General features: G+C 37.0%; 1 protein-coding gene across 5 annotated transcripts in view; it reads right to left on the reverse strand.

The window, feature by feature from the left end:
• The window catches only part of Armc8 (armadillo repeat containing 8), a 99972-nt gene that overhangs the window by 24968 nt on the left and 57074 nt on the right, over positions 1–17930 (reverse strand). For all 5 annotated transcript variants that reach the window (XM_071615622.1, XM_071615623.1, XM_027933572.2 and 2 more), the window contains 2 exons: positions 3157–3239; positions 2767–2848 (listed from right to left, as the gene is read on the reverse strand). In XM_071615622.1, the coding sequence (XP_071471723.1) occupies positions 2767–2848; positions 3157–3239 (165 nt within the window). The remainder of the gene's footprint in view (positions 1–2766; positions 2849–3156; positions 3240–17930) is intronic.

Below are 17930 nucleotides of genomic sequence, written 5' to 3' on the forward strand. Positions count from 1 at the left end.
ATAGCCTCTAAAATATGAGGAACCAAAAAATATCTAAAGCAAATCATTGGTTTTCTTCCAAGTTTTTAATATTATTTTAATACTTTAAAAGTCATAGTTTGAGAGTAATTATACCCACATGTACCCAAATGCACAAAATCTTTCTAGATTACTGCTCATCAGACCGCTTCCCTGGGGGAACTAGACAGAAATCATATAGTGTTCCATTCTGATTTGTATGTCAGAGGAGTTCTGAACTGAGCTTAACTGAGGAGAGTCTCCGAAAATCCAGGAATGCCAAACCCAGTCCCAATGGTCTTAGATAAGGGATTGTGAATCTGAAATGGATTTTTGTTGGTGGGAGCCAGCATGTTCCTGGAACAAAGTGTCCACCCAGTGTAGAAAGGCACTGATGTTATAGTTAGAGAATGGGGAGTGGGCAAATCCCCTGAGTTTATAGCTTCTAAGTTAGGTTCAGGCAGCAAAAGGAGAGCAGAGAATGAGGAATATTCAGAAGGGCTGACATATGTCCAGTTGAATGAAACAGGGTGAAACTCAGGGAGGAGGGGCAATGGAAGGAAATGGGTCAAGTTCAATGTCACAGATTGCTTAGGTAGGCCAACTGGAAAGCAGAAATTCTGAAAAGTCTCAGAAGGCCCTATTGTGACGATCTTTTAGAACCTCTTGGTGTCCTCTGACAGTTCCTAATTGGGTGGTTACATACCCAATCCTGTCATTCCTTCCACTTAAATCTTCGGGGTTCACATTGTCCTTATTCCAGGACCTCAACACATAAATCATGTACTCTGCCATCATGAACCTCCTCATAAGAAAGGCTCAGCATGTCAATTTCCAAAGCCTATGGTACCGTGGTACCGATTCATCTCTTCTATCTATCTGGTGCTTATCTGTTCACTGGTATGCCTGTCTCATCATACCTGACCCCTCTATGGCAGTCATAAAGGGATCCTTGCTATTTCCTACATATACCACACATAATGTTTCTGCTCTTGCTATTCCTCTCCCTAGAAAATTCTCCTGGTCCTTTTTCCTTCAAAGCCACATCACATTATTTCTTTTTTTTAAAAATTGATTTTATTTTTTAAATACACGACAGCGGAATGCATTACAATTCTTATTACACATACGGAGCACAAGTCTTTATATATAAAGTATATTCATGCCAATTCATGTCTTTACACATGTACTTTGTGTTTTTTTGCATTACAATTCTTATTACACATATATACCACAATTTTTCATATCTCAAGTTTTTATATAAAGTATGTTGACACCTAATTCGTGTCTTCATACATGTCCTTTGGATAATGATGTTCATCACATTCCACCATCCTTGCTAATCCCCTGCCCCCTCCCTTTCCCTCCCACCCCTCTTCCCTATCTAGAATTCATCTATTCCTCCCATGCTCTCCCTCCCTACCCCACTGAGTCAACCTCCTTATATCACAGAAAACATTCAGCATTTGTTTTTTGGGGATTGGCTAACTTCACTTAGCATTATCTTCTCCAACACCATCCATTTACCTGCAAATGCCATGATTTTATTCTCTTTTATTGCTGAGTAATATTCCATTGTATATATATGCCACATTTTTTTTTATCCATTCATCCAATGAAGGGCATCTAGTTTGGCTCCACAGTTTAGCTATGGTGAATTGTGCTGCTATAAACATTAAGCCACATCACATTATTTCTGCGTGAAGTCTTTCCTGATTGTTTCTGTCACACTTACTCTAACCTAAAGTTTAAGCCAGGGCAAGAGCTCTGTAGTAAAAAATTTTAGTAGCCCTCTGTGTCTGAAGGCTTGCTTAGTCTTAAGTAAGTACTCAAAAACAAAACAAAAGAAAAAACCTAAATAAACAGAAAATTCTTTGAACTAAATGCAAGGGAGATATATATATATATATATGATCATTAAAAAGATGAAAGATCAAGGTAACCTGTGGTTCTGTGATAAAACAGAGCTAATATTATTAGCAGCAACCTGCTACTCTCCCAATTCATATTCATTTGCCCTGAATGCCCCCCAACATTTTTTTTTTTTTTTAATTGGGTTGGGAGTCCTCAAGAGCAGATCGGATGCCAAAAAAAGTTACTGTTAAAAAATATCCAGGTGAAACTGGAGACCATCCTGTTAAGTGAAATAAGTCAAATCCACAAGGTTAAGGGTTAATGTTTTCTCTCATATGTGGAAACTAGAGAGGAAAACAAAGGTAAGGGTGATCTCCTAAAACTCAAAGGGAGATCAGAAGAGGAAAGGGACCAAGAGTTGGGACATAGACAAGGAGGGGGGAAATGCTCAAGAGAAATGTTGACCAAATTATTTTGTTATATTTGTATACATGCACAAATATGTAACAATAAATCCCATCAATTCATACAACTATAATGTGCCAATAAATAAATGAAGAAAAAATTCAAAGATTGCCAAAAGACTAAGAACAACCTGTTATATCTGGAAATGGATAATGCTTTTCTTTTTTATAACTAAAAACTACAAGTTCAAAGAGTAATACTCAACATGAAGGAAGATCAGATGAGTAACTACAGCAAATCAGGTTTGTATTTTCCCCACACACACAAGATGTCAATCTCAGAAACATAGTCTGTAGATTTGTAGATGCTCAAAATATCAGATTCAAGGAGACAAATGTTCAAAATGTCCTACCCAAGTCAGACACACTCCTCGACCCTGGAGTGCCACTGGCTCACTCAGCTCACAAAGCCGCTGTGTGAATGGGTCACTTAATGTCCCTTTCTTCTTACCTTCATTAAAGGTTTCCACACAGCATGATCCTGAAAACTGGTTCGAAGTTGCTGTACAGATCTCGATAAACTGTGCAAACATCTACAAAGAATAATCAAAATTAGCTTTCTAAGAAGCCAAAACTTACTTCTCAAATAAACTGCTTGGCTTTTCACTATTACTAGTGTACATTTCAAGTACATCTATAGAGATTAAGTCAACTATGTCAGGACACTTCATGGGCTTTGGAGGCTGGGTTTTCTGTTAGGTGATGTTACACACTGTATGAATTCACCTGAGCATACTTTCCAGTAACATTTGGATTCTGTGCTTACTTGGTGAAGGACCGGAGAGGAAACAAGTTAAACACACAGCAAAAGATGTTTATTCAGACCATTTAAAGCTCATACCTGACGGCAGCTAACCGCACCTTGACACTAGACTCAGACAAGCCAGTCACAATTCGGTCCATCATATTTTCAGTCTCAATGATCTGGAGAAAAAGGTTAATGCTGCATAAATAACAACATGAAGGTGACAAACTTCAGTGCTTGTAAATGCAAGTATGTTAATGTCCATTAAACTTTAATGTTTTTGGTAAAAGTTTTTACCTCTTGAACAATCATCTCGCAGTAAGGGAAGGCAGCTCATCAGAAAGGTAGGGCTAGCCCACTAAGGACAAGCCAGGATGAACGACGGGCATAGGGGCAGGTTATGTTTCTTTATTTTTAAAGACAATTAAAAAAAATTAAATGGTATTAAGTATTGCAGAGGTGTTGCATAAATAATCTTGGGGGGAAAAAAGAGAGGTATAACTAAATTCCTATTAGGTAAGTTCCTGCCAGAGAAAGATTCTAGAAAATCATAGTTCACACTCAGTCTTCAAGAAGTGAAATTTATCATTTTTCTGACAGAGTCACCCTGTGGTTACTTTCTTACCATGACCATTGAAACAAAGTTAAGTATCTGGAAAAGCATCATTTGCCATCTTTCACTATGGCACCAACTCCTGCTGTATCACCCACGAAGCAAGTCAAGCTTCAATCATGAAGCTTTATTCTTTTTACGATGGACTACAATTTTCCTTCAAGTAATGTACAGAGCCAAAATAAAGTATTCAGAGGAAATGAAGTTTAACTTGTGTGGGCACATGGAAAAAGAATAAAGTGTTAATGCCATCACAAAAAAGATTAACAAAAACAATGAATATTTGTTGAGGACTTCTACGTGCCAGGCATTGTGCTAAACGTGTTATATCATCTAATTTAATCCTCAATGTCTTGTGAGCATTATCATGATTATTCCCATCCACACATTAGGAAATTGAGGATTCTAGCTAATACAGTTTTCCTGGAATCAAAGTGCTAAACCCAGGCATCTGACTCCAGAGTCCATATGCTTAGCCATACCTGTTATTCTGTCCTGGTTAGAGAAATAGTTCTATATTTATCAGGTATTGCCAGTATGGGAGTCATATTTCCATTAATGGGAGTCATTATCTTGCCTGGCAGAATACCAAAGATCTTAACCCTAGCCACACAGAACAACCTCCTAAAGAGCTTTAAAAACAAAAAGGAAAAAAAAAAATCCTTATGTTCAGGTCACACCAATTAAATCCTTTTCTCTGGGGTGAGGCCCAGGAACCTGTATGTATGTTTTTTAAAAAAGTTCCTGAGTTTGGTGGAACCAATGTTGAAGATCACTGATCTGGAGTAAAATCTGGAGGATTCTGAAGCCTGATTTCAGAACAGGCAAGGGTGGGAAACCTCAGGATCTTCCAAGCAAACAGGAAGACTGCAGGAAATAGAAATGAAATTAACATTGACCAGGAAGAAGAATATCTACTATTCAAAACAGGGAGCCACACGTTAGCTGTAGGTTCAGAACAGTAGTTTTCATATAAGTTCCCAAAGTGGCCAAAGTACATGAATATGTCGATCCACTCCTTATCCCAGACTAAATCTGATCCTGTGCTGACCTTTATGCTCACCCACTCTATTCTCCTATCTCTAGCTCCTACCCCTTTCTCAGTCCATTCATTCTTTTCAACTCTACCCCAACCCCAATATGAAAGCCTGACTGCTGGCTCTCTCAGCAAACACTACAGCACCTGGGTGTCCTCACTGCTGGCTCACCAGCCTCGTATTCACCTGCAGAAGACCTCCATATTCCCTACCTGCCATTTCAATTTCTTCCAACATTACTCACCCCCTCAGCCCTTCTGTGCCTACCTCAAATTTGTAGGGGAATATGCTTTCTTCTGGGGACACAAGCTGTCTCAACATTTTGTTTTAATCAAATTAATTAATTAATTAATTTAAAGACAGGGTCTAACTATATTGCTCAAGTTGGTTTCAAACTCCTGCACTCAAGTGATCATCCCACTTGGGCCTGCTGGGATAAAGGTATGCCACCATGCCTGGCTCAACTTCCCACTTCTTATTGAAATATCTTTTGTCTTTGCTAGGCTGAAGTTGAGTACTTTAAGCTCAAAGCCCTTCTATCTTCACCCAAAAACCACCTTCCCATTCCTTTTTGCCCACCGGATTCTCTCCCTCAGCTTGCCTCACCTCCTGCTTCCACCCCTAAAGACAAAGGGTCCACACTTCAACCTCTAGAAGCTACAATCTCCTCTCTGCTTCTCATCCTTAAAGGGATCTGTGTTCCAAAGGTTCTGTCAACTCTCACTCTACATAAGACAATGTTGTGACTTCAAAACCAGTTTGGTATGAGTAATTTCCTAATCTAAAGTTTGCTCCTAGAATTCTTTCCTCATATCTAGTTCCATACTTCCAATGATATGGATGTTCAGTGGAATTTCTGATTGTTCATGTCCCATGCCACGTTTTCTGCCTACCTCCTTGCCCCCCAGTCCAGGCTAAACCTGTTTCTTCTTTATGTCTTTTTGTCTGTCTCTGCTTATTTTGTTAGTCAGCCACCCAGGCACTAGATCTGTATTATTATTATTTTTTAACTTTATTTTATTTATGTATCTTTTATGTGGTGCTGAGGATCAACCCAGTGCCTCACATGCTAGGCAAGTTTTCTACCACTGAGCCCCAGCCCCAGCCCCAAATCTGTTATTAATTTTTACTTCAACTCTCTCCCTTAACACCTAATCAATTTCCTTTGCACTATGTCTTATATTCATCCCACCACCATTCTCACTCCATTAAAATAGTTAGGACTTTATTACTATTCCCTTGGGGTGACAGTAATATGTTTTCCAAATTGCTTCATCTTTTATTGTTACAGCAACCACAGAAGTTGATGGATTAGTTACTTCACTCAAGCACTAGTCACTGTTCTTGAAAGAGGCAAAGCTAAACCAGGACCTTCCCCAAGGAGAAAAAATTATAACCTGGAGGCAGTCTCAGGCACTGAAGGGCTGGGGAGTGAATCCTGGAACCTTCTGATGCCTTAGGAAATTATTTTTACTTAGAAAGAGTAGTAGTAACTGGGAAGAAACAGTTGCCTGTGTTGGACAGTTACAATATCAGAGAGTAAGTGGGAGAGAAGTACGGGATTGAACGGATGAGACAAGTGATTACTCTCCAAGAAGAACTAGAAATACTATTAGCACTGCTTCCAAAAGTGCTTAGAACCTAAGGCCCAGCAAGGTAAAAGACACTTCTGGATAAAATTTACTGACCAATTTAACCAAATATGTAAATCTACCAAGGGAGGGAACCAGTGCAGCAATCATTTAAGTATTTTATAAAGTTTATCTCCATAGAGCTTGGGCCACGAGTCACAGATCCTTGAAATTGTTTGGCACCATGAAAAATCCTAATTCTATACATGAGATGGGCCAGATGATTCTACAAGCTTAATATGGGCTGAAGTCCAGACTGATCCTTCCCAAAGTTAATAAAGCTGACAATCAAAGAACCTGGAGAAAGGGAACAGGGTGTGAGCAAAAATAAAATGAGTGGGTAGACAACTCAGTGGATGAAGCAGTAAGGTGAATGTTGTGGGGTGGGTTTCCTGTATTAATCTTGAGCAACTCACTCACTTTACCTTCTCTGGACCCTCAGTAAAATAAGGGGACATAGGGGCTGGGGATGTGGCTCAAGCGGTAGCGCTCTCGCCTGGCATGCGTGGGGCACTGGGTTCGATCCTCAGCACCACATAAAAAAATAAAGATGCTGTGCCCACCAAAAACTAAAAATTAAATATTAAAAAATTCCTCTCTTTAAAAAAATAAAATAAGGGGACATAGCAATGATTACTTTACCTCCAATCCTTTGCAATCAGCAGGTAAACAAAATCTGTCTGGGCAAAACTATCATGCTATTTAGAAGCAAGATGAGAAACAAGGTAGGTGAGGAGAGGCTAGAGATAGCAAGGTCTAGTTAGGGTGCCAAAATCAGGAGGAAGGCAAGGGAAAACAGGGTAGAGCTCCTATTTTCAGTCCTGCAAATATTTTTTGTTTGAATAAATAATTATTTATTCAGAAAATACCTGGGTTCTCAGAGAATGTCAAACATAAAAACTCATAAACAGTGAAGGAAAGAAAACTCTTTCTACCACCAAACTCACTGTGGAATAAGCAAGTAGGATTAAGTACAATTAACTATCTGAGTTACAGCAACTGAGTCTATGGCAGAGAACATGGGAATGACAGGGGCCACCGGCTCAAGGCACCCAGTGAAATAAGCAGAGAAGGTAGGAAAGACAACCATCGTCAAGAATGGGAGTTTTAGTATCCATTGGGAAGTGTTTCTTAATGACCTAGCCAGAGAATATCCAGGCTCAGATCAGAGGACAGTGAACTATTAGTACTCAAATACTGTAACATTAATAGAGTGGAACTTTGTACTTCTAGAAGTTTTCTAGAAGCATGTGGTGCCTGATCCTTTGGAGATGTAGTACAGCTATTAAGTGGCTGTTGAACTTTCTCCCTGAGTCAGGATAAAAAACAGTAGGACTATCTAGCTGACCTTTCTTATATCAAAGTCTATCAAAATGCCTATAGCAAGAGGTCTGGATTTGTAACCTGGTTACGAAAGACTTCAGTAACCCTGCTCTAGGGTTCCAGAAAGTTTACTACCAGAGTATCTGATTGACCTCCATCAAGATTATCAGTCAGTGAGAGAGTAAAAATAACACAAAATTAGAATGTGAACCTAGGATTCTAATCCAAAAGGTATGCAGAGAAGCCATATAAATGAGTAACATGATCTAACGGAGGGTTTACAACCTTCAGGTCAGTAAGGCCATTTACGCATGGATAAAAGGGAGATTATAGTGAATACATGCACCAAAATCGGGGGAAAAATGTGATTATGAGACAGGAGAGGTTTGGAAATCCAGAGGGAAAAAAACATTAAGTCAGCAGGCAAGGAGCTGGTGGTGTCCATGGCCAAAGTCCTTTGACTCCATGGTCTAAAAGAGCACCAGATAGCTTTTTAGACCTATGGTTTGAAAGCCAGGAGCAACAAAACCTGTTCTCTATGGTGCCTTTTAATAATCCCAGTACTGTGCTCCAAAGCCTTACATGATAGAGGGTGCCAAGTTGTAGAACCCAGTAAGAAGGATTAGTGATAGACTGAATCCTCAGAGTGGAGAAGGCCATTTCTTTTCTTCTTCTAGGGGCCTGGGCTTTAAATCTAACTATAGAATTTAATCACTGTGTCCCAAATTGATCAAGTTTTAAGTCAAGGATGGACTGGTGTTGTGTGAGTGTTTTTAGTCTTCATGACTTCATGCTTTAGCTAAGCTTTTTGTCTCTGGCAATGCAGCTCTTGCAGAAATGGACACGGATCTATTAGAACAAGACTGAAGCTCCCGATCAACAGGGCAAGTGACCCTTATGGCCTATGTAAGACAGAGAAGCAATCAGCCTACATTATGGGTTATGGGCAAAACACAGAACCCAAACAATACTAGGAGAGTGGTCCACCATACACATGGGAATGTCAACAATCTGAAGATGGCTTTTGACTGAAAGGAAATTTCCAGCTTTCCATGAGCTCTAGTTTTATAACTTAACTGTATCCAGGACACAAACTACCTCTCTCAGAACATATTAAGAACTGGCAAAGTCAGAGATACAGTCTTAAAAAAAAAAACAAAAAAAACAGATCCAATTATTCTTTTGGCATGACTCAGCATGAAGCATTCTCTAGGTATTAGAAAAACTTTAGCTTGGACTTGAGCTAAAGTCAAGCAAAATATGGAGAAACGGAATCCAGTCAGATTCCTGATGGTATCAGCGAACTTCTTGGACAACTCAAAGTGGATGGGCTTGGGATCAATGAGGTAGGGATGGCAAAGTGGTCACTATCTTTACATCAATTGTTTATGCTTATGTATACAATAGCCAGGCAAATATAATTTAATTCCAAATGAGTTAATGTAAAAGGTTCCAGAAGAAGTTCTAATGAAGTGTGAGTGATAAATAACAAGACAGAACTAGCCTGAAAAAGTAAAGACCTGAAATTAAATTTTGAAAGTTAGGCAAGGTAGTCTCCTAAGATGTAAGTGCATAAATTATCAAATCCAGAAAGTCTAGTTATAATCCAGCAGCCAAGCAGGATGCAGTACAAGGAGGTCAGGAAAAAAGATCTAGACTGGATGTGAATGGCAGTGCTCTGTTTCTTAAGTGTCAATATGGGTGGGCCTTTCGTAACAGGGAACACGTAGTTGAGGTCTAATGGCTTACCTCTCTCTTTTTAGGAGAAGAGCACTATGAACATAATAGTAAAGTTATGAAATGAGCCTAAGGTGTCCATCAAAAGAAGAATGGATCAATAAAATGTGGGCAATCTTGGTGCTTGTTCCTAAATAGATTCAGCTAGGAAATTTTCTTACTACATTCTTCTACATGGCTGTAATGGCAACAGACCATCAGAAAGAACTAGTGATATCTGTTTATTTTTGAGCTATGATTCTCGGGTTTTCTTACTTCGAGTGTGGGATCCTTTCTAATCAATGTGCTGTAGGGATAAGATTTTTTTTTTTCACCTAGGCTTCATAACTAAATTGAAATCTCACTTTAAAAATGGAAAAGAAATCTGAAAAGTTATCAGTGTTTTAGGAATCACAGATCATATACTGACATCCTAGGCCATAAGGATATGTAATTATAACTATATAGTAGGGAAGAGAGGTCTTCATGAATGTACCAACAAGGGGAAAAGGTAAAAAAAGACATTCTACAGCACCTCCAAGAAAATAAGTGATTCAGCTATGGTTTGGACTACAAATTGCAAAGGTCAGAGAGGGCTGGGTATGATGGTGCACCCCTGTAAACCCAGGCTAAGGCAGAGAGATCACAAGTTCAAGGCCAGCCTCCACACCTTAGTGAGGCCCTAAGCAACTTAACAAAAAGGTGGGGAGGGTACTGGGGATCTAGCTCAGTTGGTAAAGCACCCCTGGTTCAAGTCCCAGTACCAAAAAAAAAAAAAAGAAAATGGTCAGATAGCTAATATAGAGATATGGAGATAAGGTAAGAAAAACTGGGAAGAAAACACAAAGTAGAGTTTCACTACCTTTTCAATTCCATTCCCTTCTGATCTATTTCCATTCTAGAATCAAACTCTCTCAGATATGAGCCAAAGGGCCTTCAGGCCACAAATTCCCTTTCTTTGTTGTGGAGGACTGTGGTTTTCCCCAATGATAGCCTATATTCTATGTAATATTTGTCAGTGCTCCAATGTAAGATTTTTGATGCTTTCCTTTAGCAATCATTTTATTTAAAAAACAAAAAATTTTAGTTTTCGGTGGACACAACATCTTTATTTTATTTTTTTGTGGTGCTGAGGATCGAACCCAGCGCCCCGTGCATGCCAGGCGAGCACGCTACCGCTTGAGCCACATCCCCAGCCCATAGTAATCATTTTTAAAAGAAAGGGTAGCTGGGGCTGGGGTTGTGGCTCAGCAGCAGAGTGCTTGCCTAGCATGTTCAAGGCCCTGGGTTCGATCCTCAGCACCACATAAAAACAAACAGGGCTGGGGATATAGTTCAGTTGGTAGAGTGCTTGCCTCGCATGAGCAAGGCCCTGGGTAAAATCCCCAGCACCACACACACACCAAAAAAAAAGAGAGATATTGCCTGTCCTCAGAGAGGCTGTCATGTGGTGAGGAGCACATACAACAATATATGACTTCTTACAAATTTAAAAAAAAAAAAGATTCAAGGCCATTGTACTGTCATTTATAACTAATTAAAACAAACAAAAAACCCTCTATTTATAAAAATGTTCATTCCTTTTGCCAGAAATTCTTCTTTTAGAAATTCTTCTTTTAGAAATACTCTCCTAGTATTTAGAATAAGCAATTATCATATCAAGTTTTACTTTCAAGAAGGATGGTCAGTAAAGAGTTAAAAATAAATAAATAAATAAACAGTATTGTGTCCAACTACAACCAAAATATAAATATTGAAAAGAAAGAAAGGGTAGCTCCTTTTTTTTAAAAAAAACTTTTAACCAAAATCTCATTGGGCTTCTCTTAGATCACTGATTAATATACATATTCTGGGGCTGGGGCTGTAGCTCAGTGGTAGAGTGCTTGCCTAGCATGCATGAGGCACTGGGTTCGATCCTTAGTACTACATAAAAATAAGCAAATAAAATAAAGGCATTCTGTCCATCTACAACTACAAAAAAATTAAAAATACATATTCTGGAGCTTTAGTAAACATTTTGCAAAGTATTTCTTCCCTGTTCTTACTTTTCTACTGCTACCCATATTCATACTCAATTTCTCTAATTCCATGGTCTTGTTTCCTGGTCTGCAATGACTGTCTCACAGGATGGTAATGAGTTTAAGAAAGATAATGTACAATGCTTAGCACAGGGCCCGGCACATAGTGTGTATTCAATAAAGAGCAGTTGTTATATTAATGTTGAATTCAGCTTTAAACAGGTGGGTTTTTTTTGTTTTGTTTTGGTACCAGAAATTGAATCTAGGGGTGCTTAACCACTGAACCACATCCCAAGACCTTTTTATTCTTTGAGACAGGGTCTCACTAAGTTGCTTAGGGCCTCTCTAAGCTGCTGAGGCTACCTTTGAATTGGGGGTCCTTTTGACTCAGCGTCCTGAGTTGCAGAAATCACAGGCATTGCACTACCATTCCTGGCTCTTAAAGAGATTATATCTTGACATAAGTATTTAAATTAAATGATCTTTACATGTCCCTATGCCACCTAACATTATGCTTTATATTTGGCAAAGCTTATTCAATGAACAGGATCTTTATTTTTTTCTTGGACATGGCATCTTATTCAAGCAACTTTGTTAACCACTCTACAGAATCCGATAACATTTCCTATCATAACTAAAAGCCAATTCACCTAGAGTCTGTCACATGCCATAATCATTCAAACAAAGGAATCACCCTGTAGGGAAATACCAAGTGTCAATGTCATACTGTCAACATTTGATAATACCTTTCTTCAAAATGTCAGACAACCAACTCTCCCTCTCCTGGCTTTAATGGGATCCCATTTCTTTCTATAATCCAGGACAGAGAGGCAAATGGGAAGTGTAGTTTTTCACTAAAACTAGCTTATGACAATTTCTATTTAGCTATGAAGTATTAGCATAAGATGGCAAATTATTTTCCTGAAAGGCCACACAGTAAAATCTTTAGGCTTTAGGGGTCACATGATTCTGTTCCAACTACTCAAGCTGCCCTGGCAATACAAAACAGTCATAGGCAACATATAAACAAATGTATATGACTGCACTGGGGGAGGAAAAAACTTTATGGACATAAATTTGAATTTAATCTACTTTTTGTATGTCAGGAAATGCTAACTATTCTTCTCCCCAAGCATTTAAAAATGCAAAACCCATTATTTCCTCATAGGCTATAGAATGACAGAATTACATGAGTAACAGTACTTACAGGGTGGCATCCGCTGACCCTGTGCTAGCATTTTAATCATGGAAGAACAGTGCAGCAATAGTCCTGCTTCTCCACCACAAACACAATGTTTTCAAAGTCTACTATTCTAAAAATATTTAACTATCCCAAACATTCCATCCATTTCCACATAAAATGTTCTTGAAAATCCAACAAAGTCACTCATATTAGCTTTACAGATGCAATATAGATGATATTTTAGCTCATTACTTGGTTTAAAAGATATCTGTAGCTTTTAACTAGATTATAAACAACCAACCTGTACTTTATGCTTTAAAAACAGAAAGTTTTATAAGTCAATAGTTTAATTTAAGCATCTACATACCACAAATTGTATATGACACTAAAATTTTATATCTCCATTTAATGAAACTCTAAGATAAAAGTCTGTTACTTTATTTTATAAATACCTCTATTATATATATAGCATTATCACTCCCAGGTTTGCTTCTTTCAGTATACTGAAAACCAAGGGTCTTAAGACTGGGCGAGGGGCAAAACCTGGCCCTGTTACTGTTATCTCCTTAAAAATACTTACCGTCGTGAATGAACGTTGCAGGGTTCATTAAAAATTCTTGGGTAGGTCAGCTTTAAGAAGATAGCCAACAATTTAGCCACAACTTAAGGAATTCTGAATTCTGAATGAATCTGCTGCTATTTAATAGTAAAGCCAAGTTCTAAAGGGTGCTACTGAAGTGATATCATGGAAAGCCTTAAAATGTTCAAGGTACTTTGTTTCAATATGCAGGCTAGGTCTCAGAAATAATTCCTTACATCTGCTTAATTTCCTGACAGAGACAAATACAGAATTTTGATGGTGTGCCCTTTAAATGGTCATTTAGAATCAACAAACTTTGCATAATATCTAAAAATATAAACTTACAGTATATTTATACAGTACAGTTAACCAGAAGACCAATTAGTAATAAAATCAAGCTATAACAAAGGATAAAAACATTCAAAGTGAATGTTTAGCAAGGTTTTGATATAATAGAAAGATGTTTAAAAAAACAGGCCTAAACTTACAAATACATTAAAAATCTTATACCATTAAAAATACAGAAAAAATTTACATGTGTTCAAAATGTGAACATATTTAGGGATTTGGTTTCATAAGAATGATGGTCCTCTGGAGAAATGATATTTATGACAACCATGGACAGTAATACTTAGAACACCAAAAAGATAGAATTCAGTCAGCTTCCTTTTCTCAAGAGATCTATTATCTTTGATTTTAACCAACTATTGATTTGTACTATATATTCTATCTAGCACCAAGAAAAACAAACAAAATTATATTTGGTGCTTTGGAGGACATTTTATAACAGAAAGTTCTTTAAAATCCAGATTTTTAAGTATATTTAAAAAATAAAATTATAAGATAAAGAAAACTACCTGTCATTAATAAGAGATATTCTATAGAAAGAGTATATTTCTGAATATTAGTATTCTTTTATTGGAATGAATTAATAATTTTGTGAATGTACAGCATAAAATCACTTTCTTCATTGTAAACCTCTCTTAATTATACCTCCAATGTTGCTCACTTTTTCTCCTAATAGACTAAAATAAATACAGCATATATATTGATTCTTCCAACAAAGTAATTTAAGACATTCTAATAAATGCTTCCACTTATTGAACACCTATTATGTGGCAGGTATCATGCTAAATATTACAAATTGTCTCACCTACATAATGACTTACTCTACAGTTATAACTGTAAAGAAAAATTCTCATTCTTTTTTGTTTTCCTTTTCTTATTTTTCTCTGCCTATACTTTTTTTTTTTTAATTTGTTCTAATTATAGATGACAGTAGAATGCACTTTGACACATCATAAATAAACGGAGTATATGTTCTCATTCTTCTGGTTGTACATGATGTAGAATCACTCCGGTCGTGTAGTTATATATGCACATAGTGGAATGAATGGGACATTGTTACCCTATCTTTCCTACTCCCTTACCCTCTCACTTCCCTTCACTCCCCTCTGCCTAATCCAAAGTAATGCTATTCTTCCCTAGCCACCCCACCACTATGAATTTGCATATGCATATCAGAGAAAACATTCAGCCTTTGGTTTTTTGGGACTGGATTGTTTCGCTTAGCATGATATTCTCCAGCTCCATTTCACTCTAGTCAGAATGGCAATTATCAAGAATACAAGCAATAAACATTGGCGAGGATGCAGAGGAAAAGGTACATTCAAACACTGCTGGTGGGACTGCAAATTGGTGCACCTATTATGGAATGTGGTATGGAGATTCCTCAGAAAACTTGGAATGGAACCACCATTTTACCCTGCTAACCCACTCCTTGGTTTATACCCAAAGGACTTAGAAAATGCGATATATATACACAATAGAATATTACTCTGCCTATGCTTCCTAAAAATAACAAAAAAAGTTCAATTTAAAAAGAAAAAATAATTCAGGTGCAGCGGCAGTGTTTATAGCTACATAATGACTTACTTTACAGTTATAACTGTAAAGAAATCAATTATTTAGAAAGCTCAGGCAGGCGATCTCTTGAACCTAGGAGTAGGAGGCTGGCAGGGTAATATACAGAGACCCTGCCTCAAAAAAAAAAAAAGAGAGAGAGAAAAGAAAAGAGAAAGGAAGGAAAGGGGAGGGAAGAGGAGAAAACATCCACTGTCCACTGTCAGATACTTTTTTCATGTCATGGAAAACTACTGTGAATGGATAACTTTTCTCTGGATAAGGAGCAAAACTTAAAAGAGTTTATATTTTCAATTTTTGAAAAATGTAAACTAAAACGCATTTAAAAATTTGACAAAAAAAACCCTGTTCAATTCCAAAAGGATTCAAGGATAGCTCCATAGATGTACATTTTAATTGGTTCCAAATAATTCTTCAAGCTCTTGGCAAATTCTCACTGATCACTTCATGTTTTTCTCTAGTACCAAGGTTTTATTATACATACTGAATTTTAGGGCTGTCTAATTGTTGTTTATCTCTCCTTTCTAGATAGTTCCCCTTACTCAGTGGACAATTTGTACAATGGAGGTAATTCAATCAATCTACTTAGAACTAACTTAAATTAATGACCTTTTAAAATTTAGACATCCAATAAGTGGGAAGATAATATTTCACACATAATACCACTTTACAGGGTAAGTCTATTCCTAAAAAGTCAGGTTAATTTCTATAAATCAAGTTATATTTTTGTTTGTTTGTTTTTAATTTTTTCTTCTTTTAGTTGTCAATGGATCTTTACTTTATTTATTTATATGTGGTGCTAAGAATCGAACCCAGTGCCTCACACATGCTAGGCAAGCACTCTACCACTAAGCCACAACCCCAGGCCCAAATCATATCTTCATCCCTAGAAAATTTAGACCAGAGTCACACTTGTGAATTCTATAAATTGCTTTAAATCATATATTTAGAAAAGGAAAAGAAAACTATATTTTTTATTTAAGAAATAATGGTCAAAATTATTTTGAAATAAAATGTGCTCTTTGACCTATACCCAAGTGAATAGAAAGAATACATATCCTTGGAATTACCTGCAACTTGAAAAATGGGAATTTCTGCGTATCCTCTACAGTAAGTATAGTGAAACCTCTTGTCTCTATGTCCACATATGTATTTCTACTATTTTATATTTCCTCTCTTTACATACACAAGAATTGCTAGTAAGATTAGCAACATTACTAATGTAGAAAGGACTGTATATAATTTGATAATGGGTACAGAGTAACACAATTCTGCATTTACTCATTATTTTTTTCATTCACTCATTCATTCTTCAAATATTTATTGTCAGCTACGCACAGTATTGTAGCTGCTGGGAACATAATGATGAACGAAACATTAAAAAAAAAAAAAACAAAACCCTGCCCTCATGGAGCTTACACTCTAAATCCTCAAAAGGTATCTCCAGCTAAAATATAAGTATTCAAATATAGGAGGAAAGCTTTCTGAAAGTCTCCATGGGTCAGATAACCTAGAGGAGCAAAGCTACAAGTTTAACATTTGTAATCTGTTTATTTTTCTCAAAAATAAAAACAGCATCCTGCTTAATTTAATTTCCTTGCATTTTAATTTTTCTGTATACTACCACTAATTCTCTTCAATTTATACCTTCTAACATTTCTGATAAATATTATTTCATTTTAAGAGATTAAAAGAGAGATATTTAAAAACTTCCATTCTGATGATCAATTATCCAACAAGTGATGGTCTTCATAAAAACAATACTTTCTTATAAAAGAATTTCTTAAAAATTATAGGATTGTTTGCTACTGCTGCCTATTACTTAACCATTTGTTAATGATGCCAGTACATGAAGCAATTTCCTGATCTATTTGTTTAGTATCTTAACTTCTCTTGCTTTTATTGCCCCATGAAGTGGACTTCTGATTCCTAAATAGCATTGATATTTTGGTAAAAGCCACCATTAGAAACTAGATTTCCCCTGGCAGAGATTAGAGCTAATGACATTGCTGTCAGTAGTTAATGTGCTCTGGTCCTGTCTTCCATTGAGCTCTCAATTCCTACCTATACCTTGACTCTCCCTAACCATAATACACTCAGAATCAGGGTCAATTCTCCCCCTCTCCACCCCAGTACCGGGGCACTCTACCACTGAGCTATATCCCCAGTCCTTTTTATTTTTTATTTTGAGATAAAAGTCTCATTAAGTTGCCCAAGTTGGCCTCAAACTTGTAATACTCCTCCTGTCTCAGTCTCCCAAATAGTTGGATTAGAGGTGTGTGCCACCACACACTTGTAATCACTAGAGTGATACAAAGTTAGGAATTAGGATCCCAACTTTGTTCTGCACAGGATACAGAAAGATCCAGGCAGATTAAAGGAAATGTCACTCTGCATATGATTTCTGCATTGTCATTTCTATATTTATGTAACAAATATTTACTGAATGCTTATTAGGTTCCAGAAAATTAATTTCTTTTAATAGGAATATGACAACATTGCTCCAAAGAAAGGTTGGTTAACCTCTGACTTGGAAGTCACATTCAGTCTTCAGCTTAAATCTGGCCAAAAGAGAAGATATCAAGAAATGAAAACGGCACACTTTCAGAAGTCTTTAGAAGCATTAAGATGGAGACAAAATTCTATGAAGAGAGAAGGCCAGTGTCCTTTCCCTTTACTGCAGTGGATACTTCTCATTGTCTCTACTTCTTTGCTCTTGTTTTCTTTATTCTGCTTCCTTTCCTTAATTGGATATAGCAGGGCACATATTGTTAATTGTAATTACTGAATTATGTTCCCATTTTTAGTTTGAAAAGCAGACCAACTGAATATTTCATCTTTTTCTG

This window comes from Marmota flaviventris, chromosome 8 (assembly GCF_047511675.1).
Source record: "Marmota flaviventris isolate mMarFla1 chromosome 8, mMarFla1.hap1, whole genome shotgun sequence".
NCBI classification, from domain to species: Eukaryota; Metazoa; Chordata; class Mammalia; order Rodentia; family Sciuridae; genus Marmota; species Marmota flaviventris.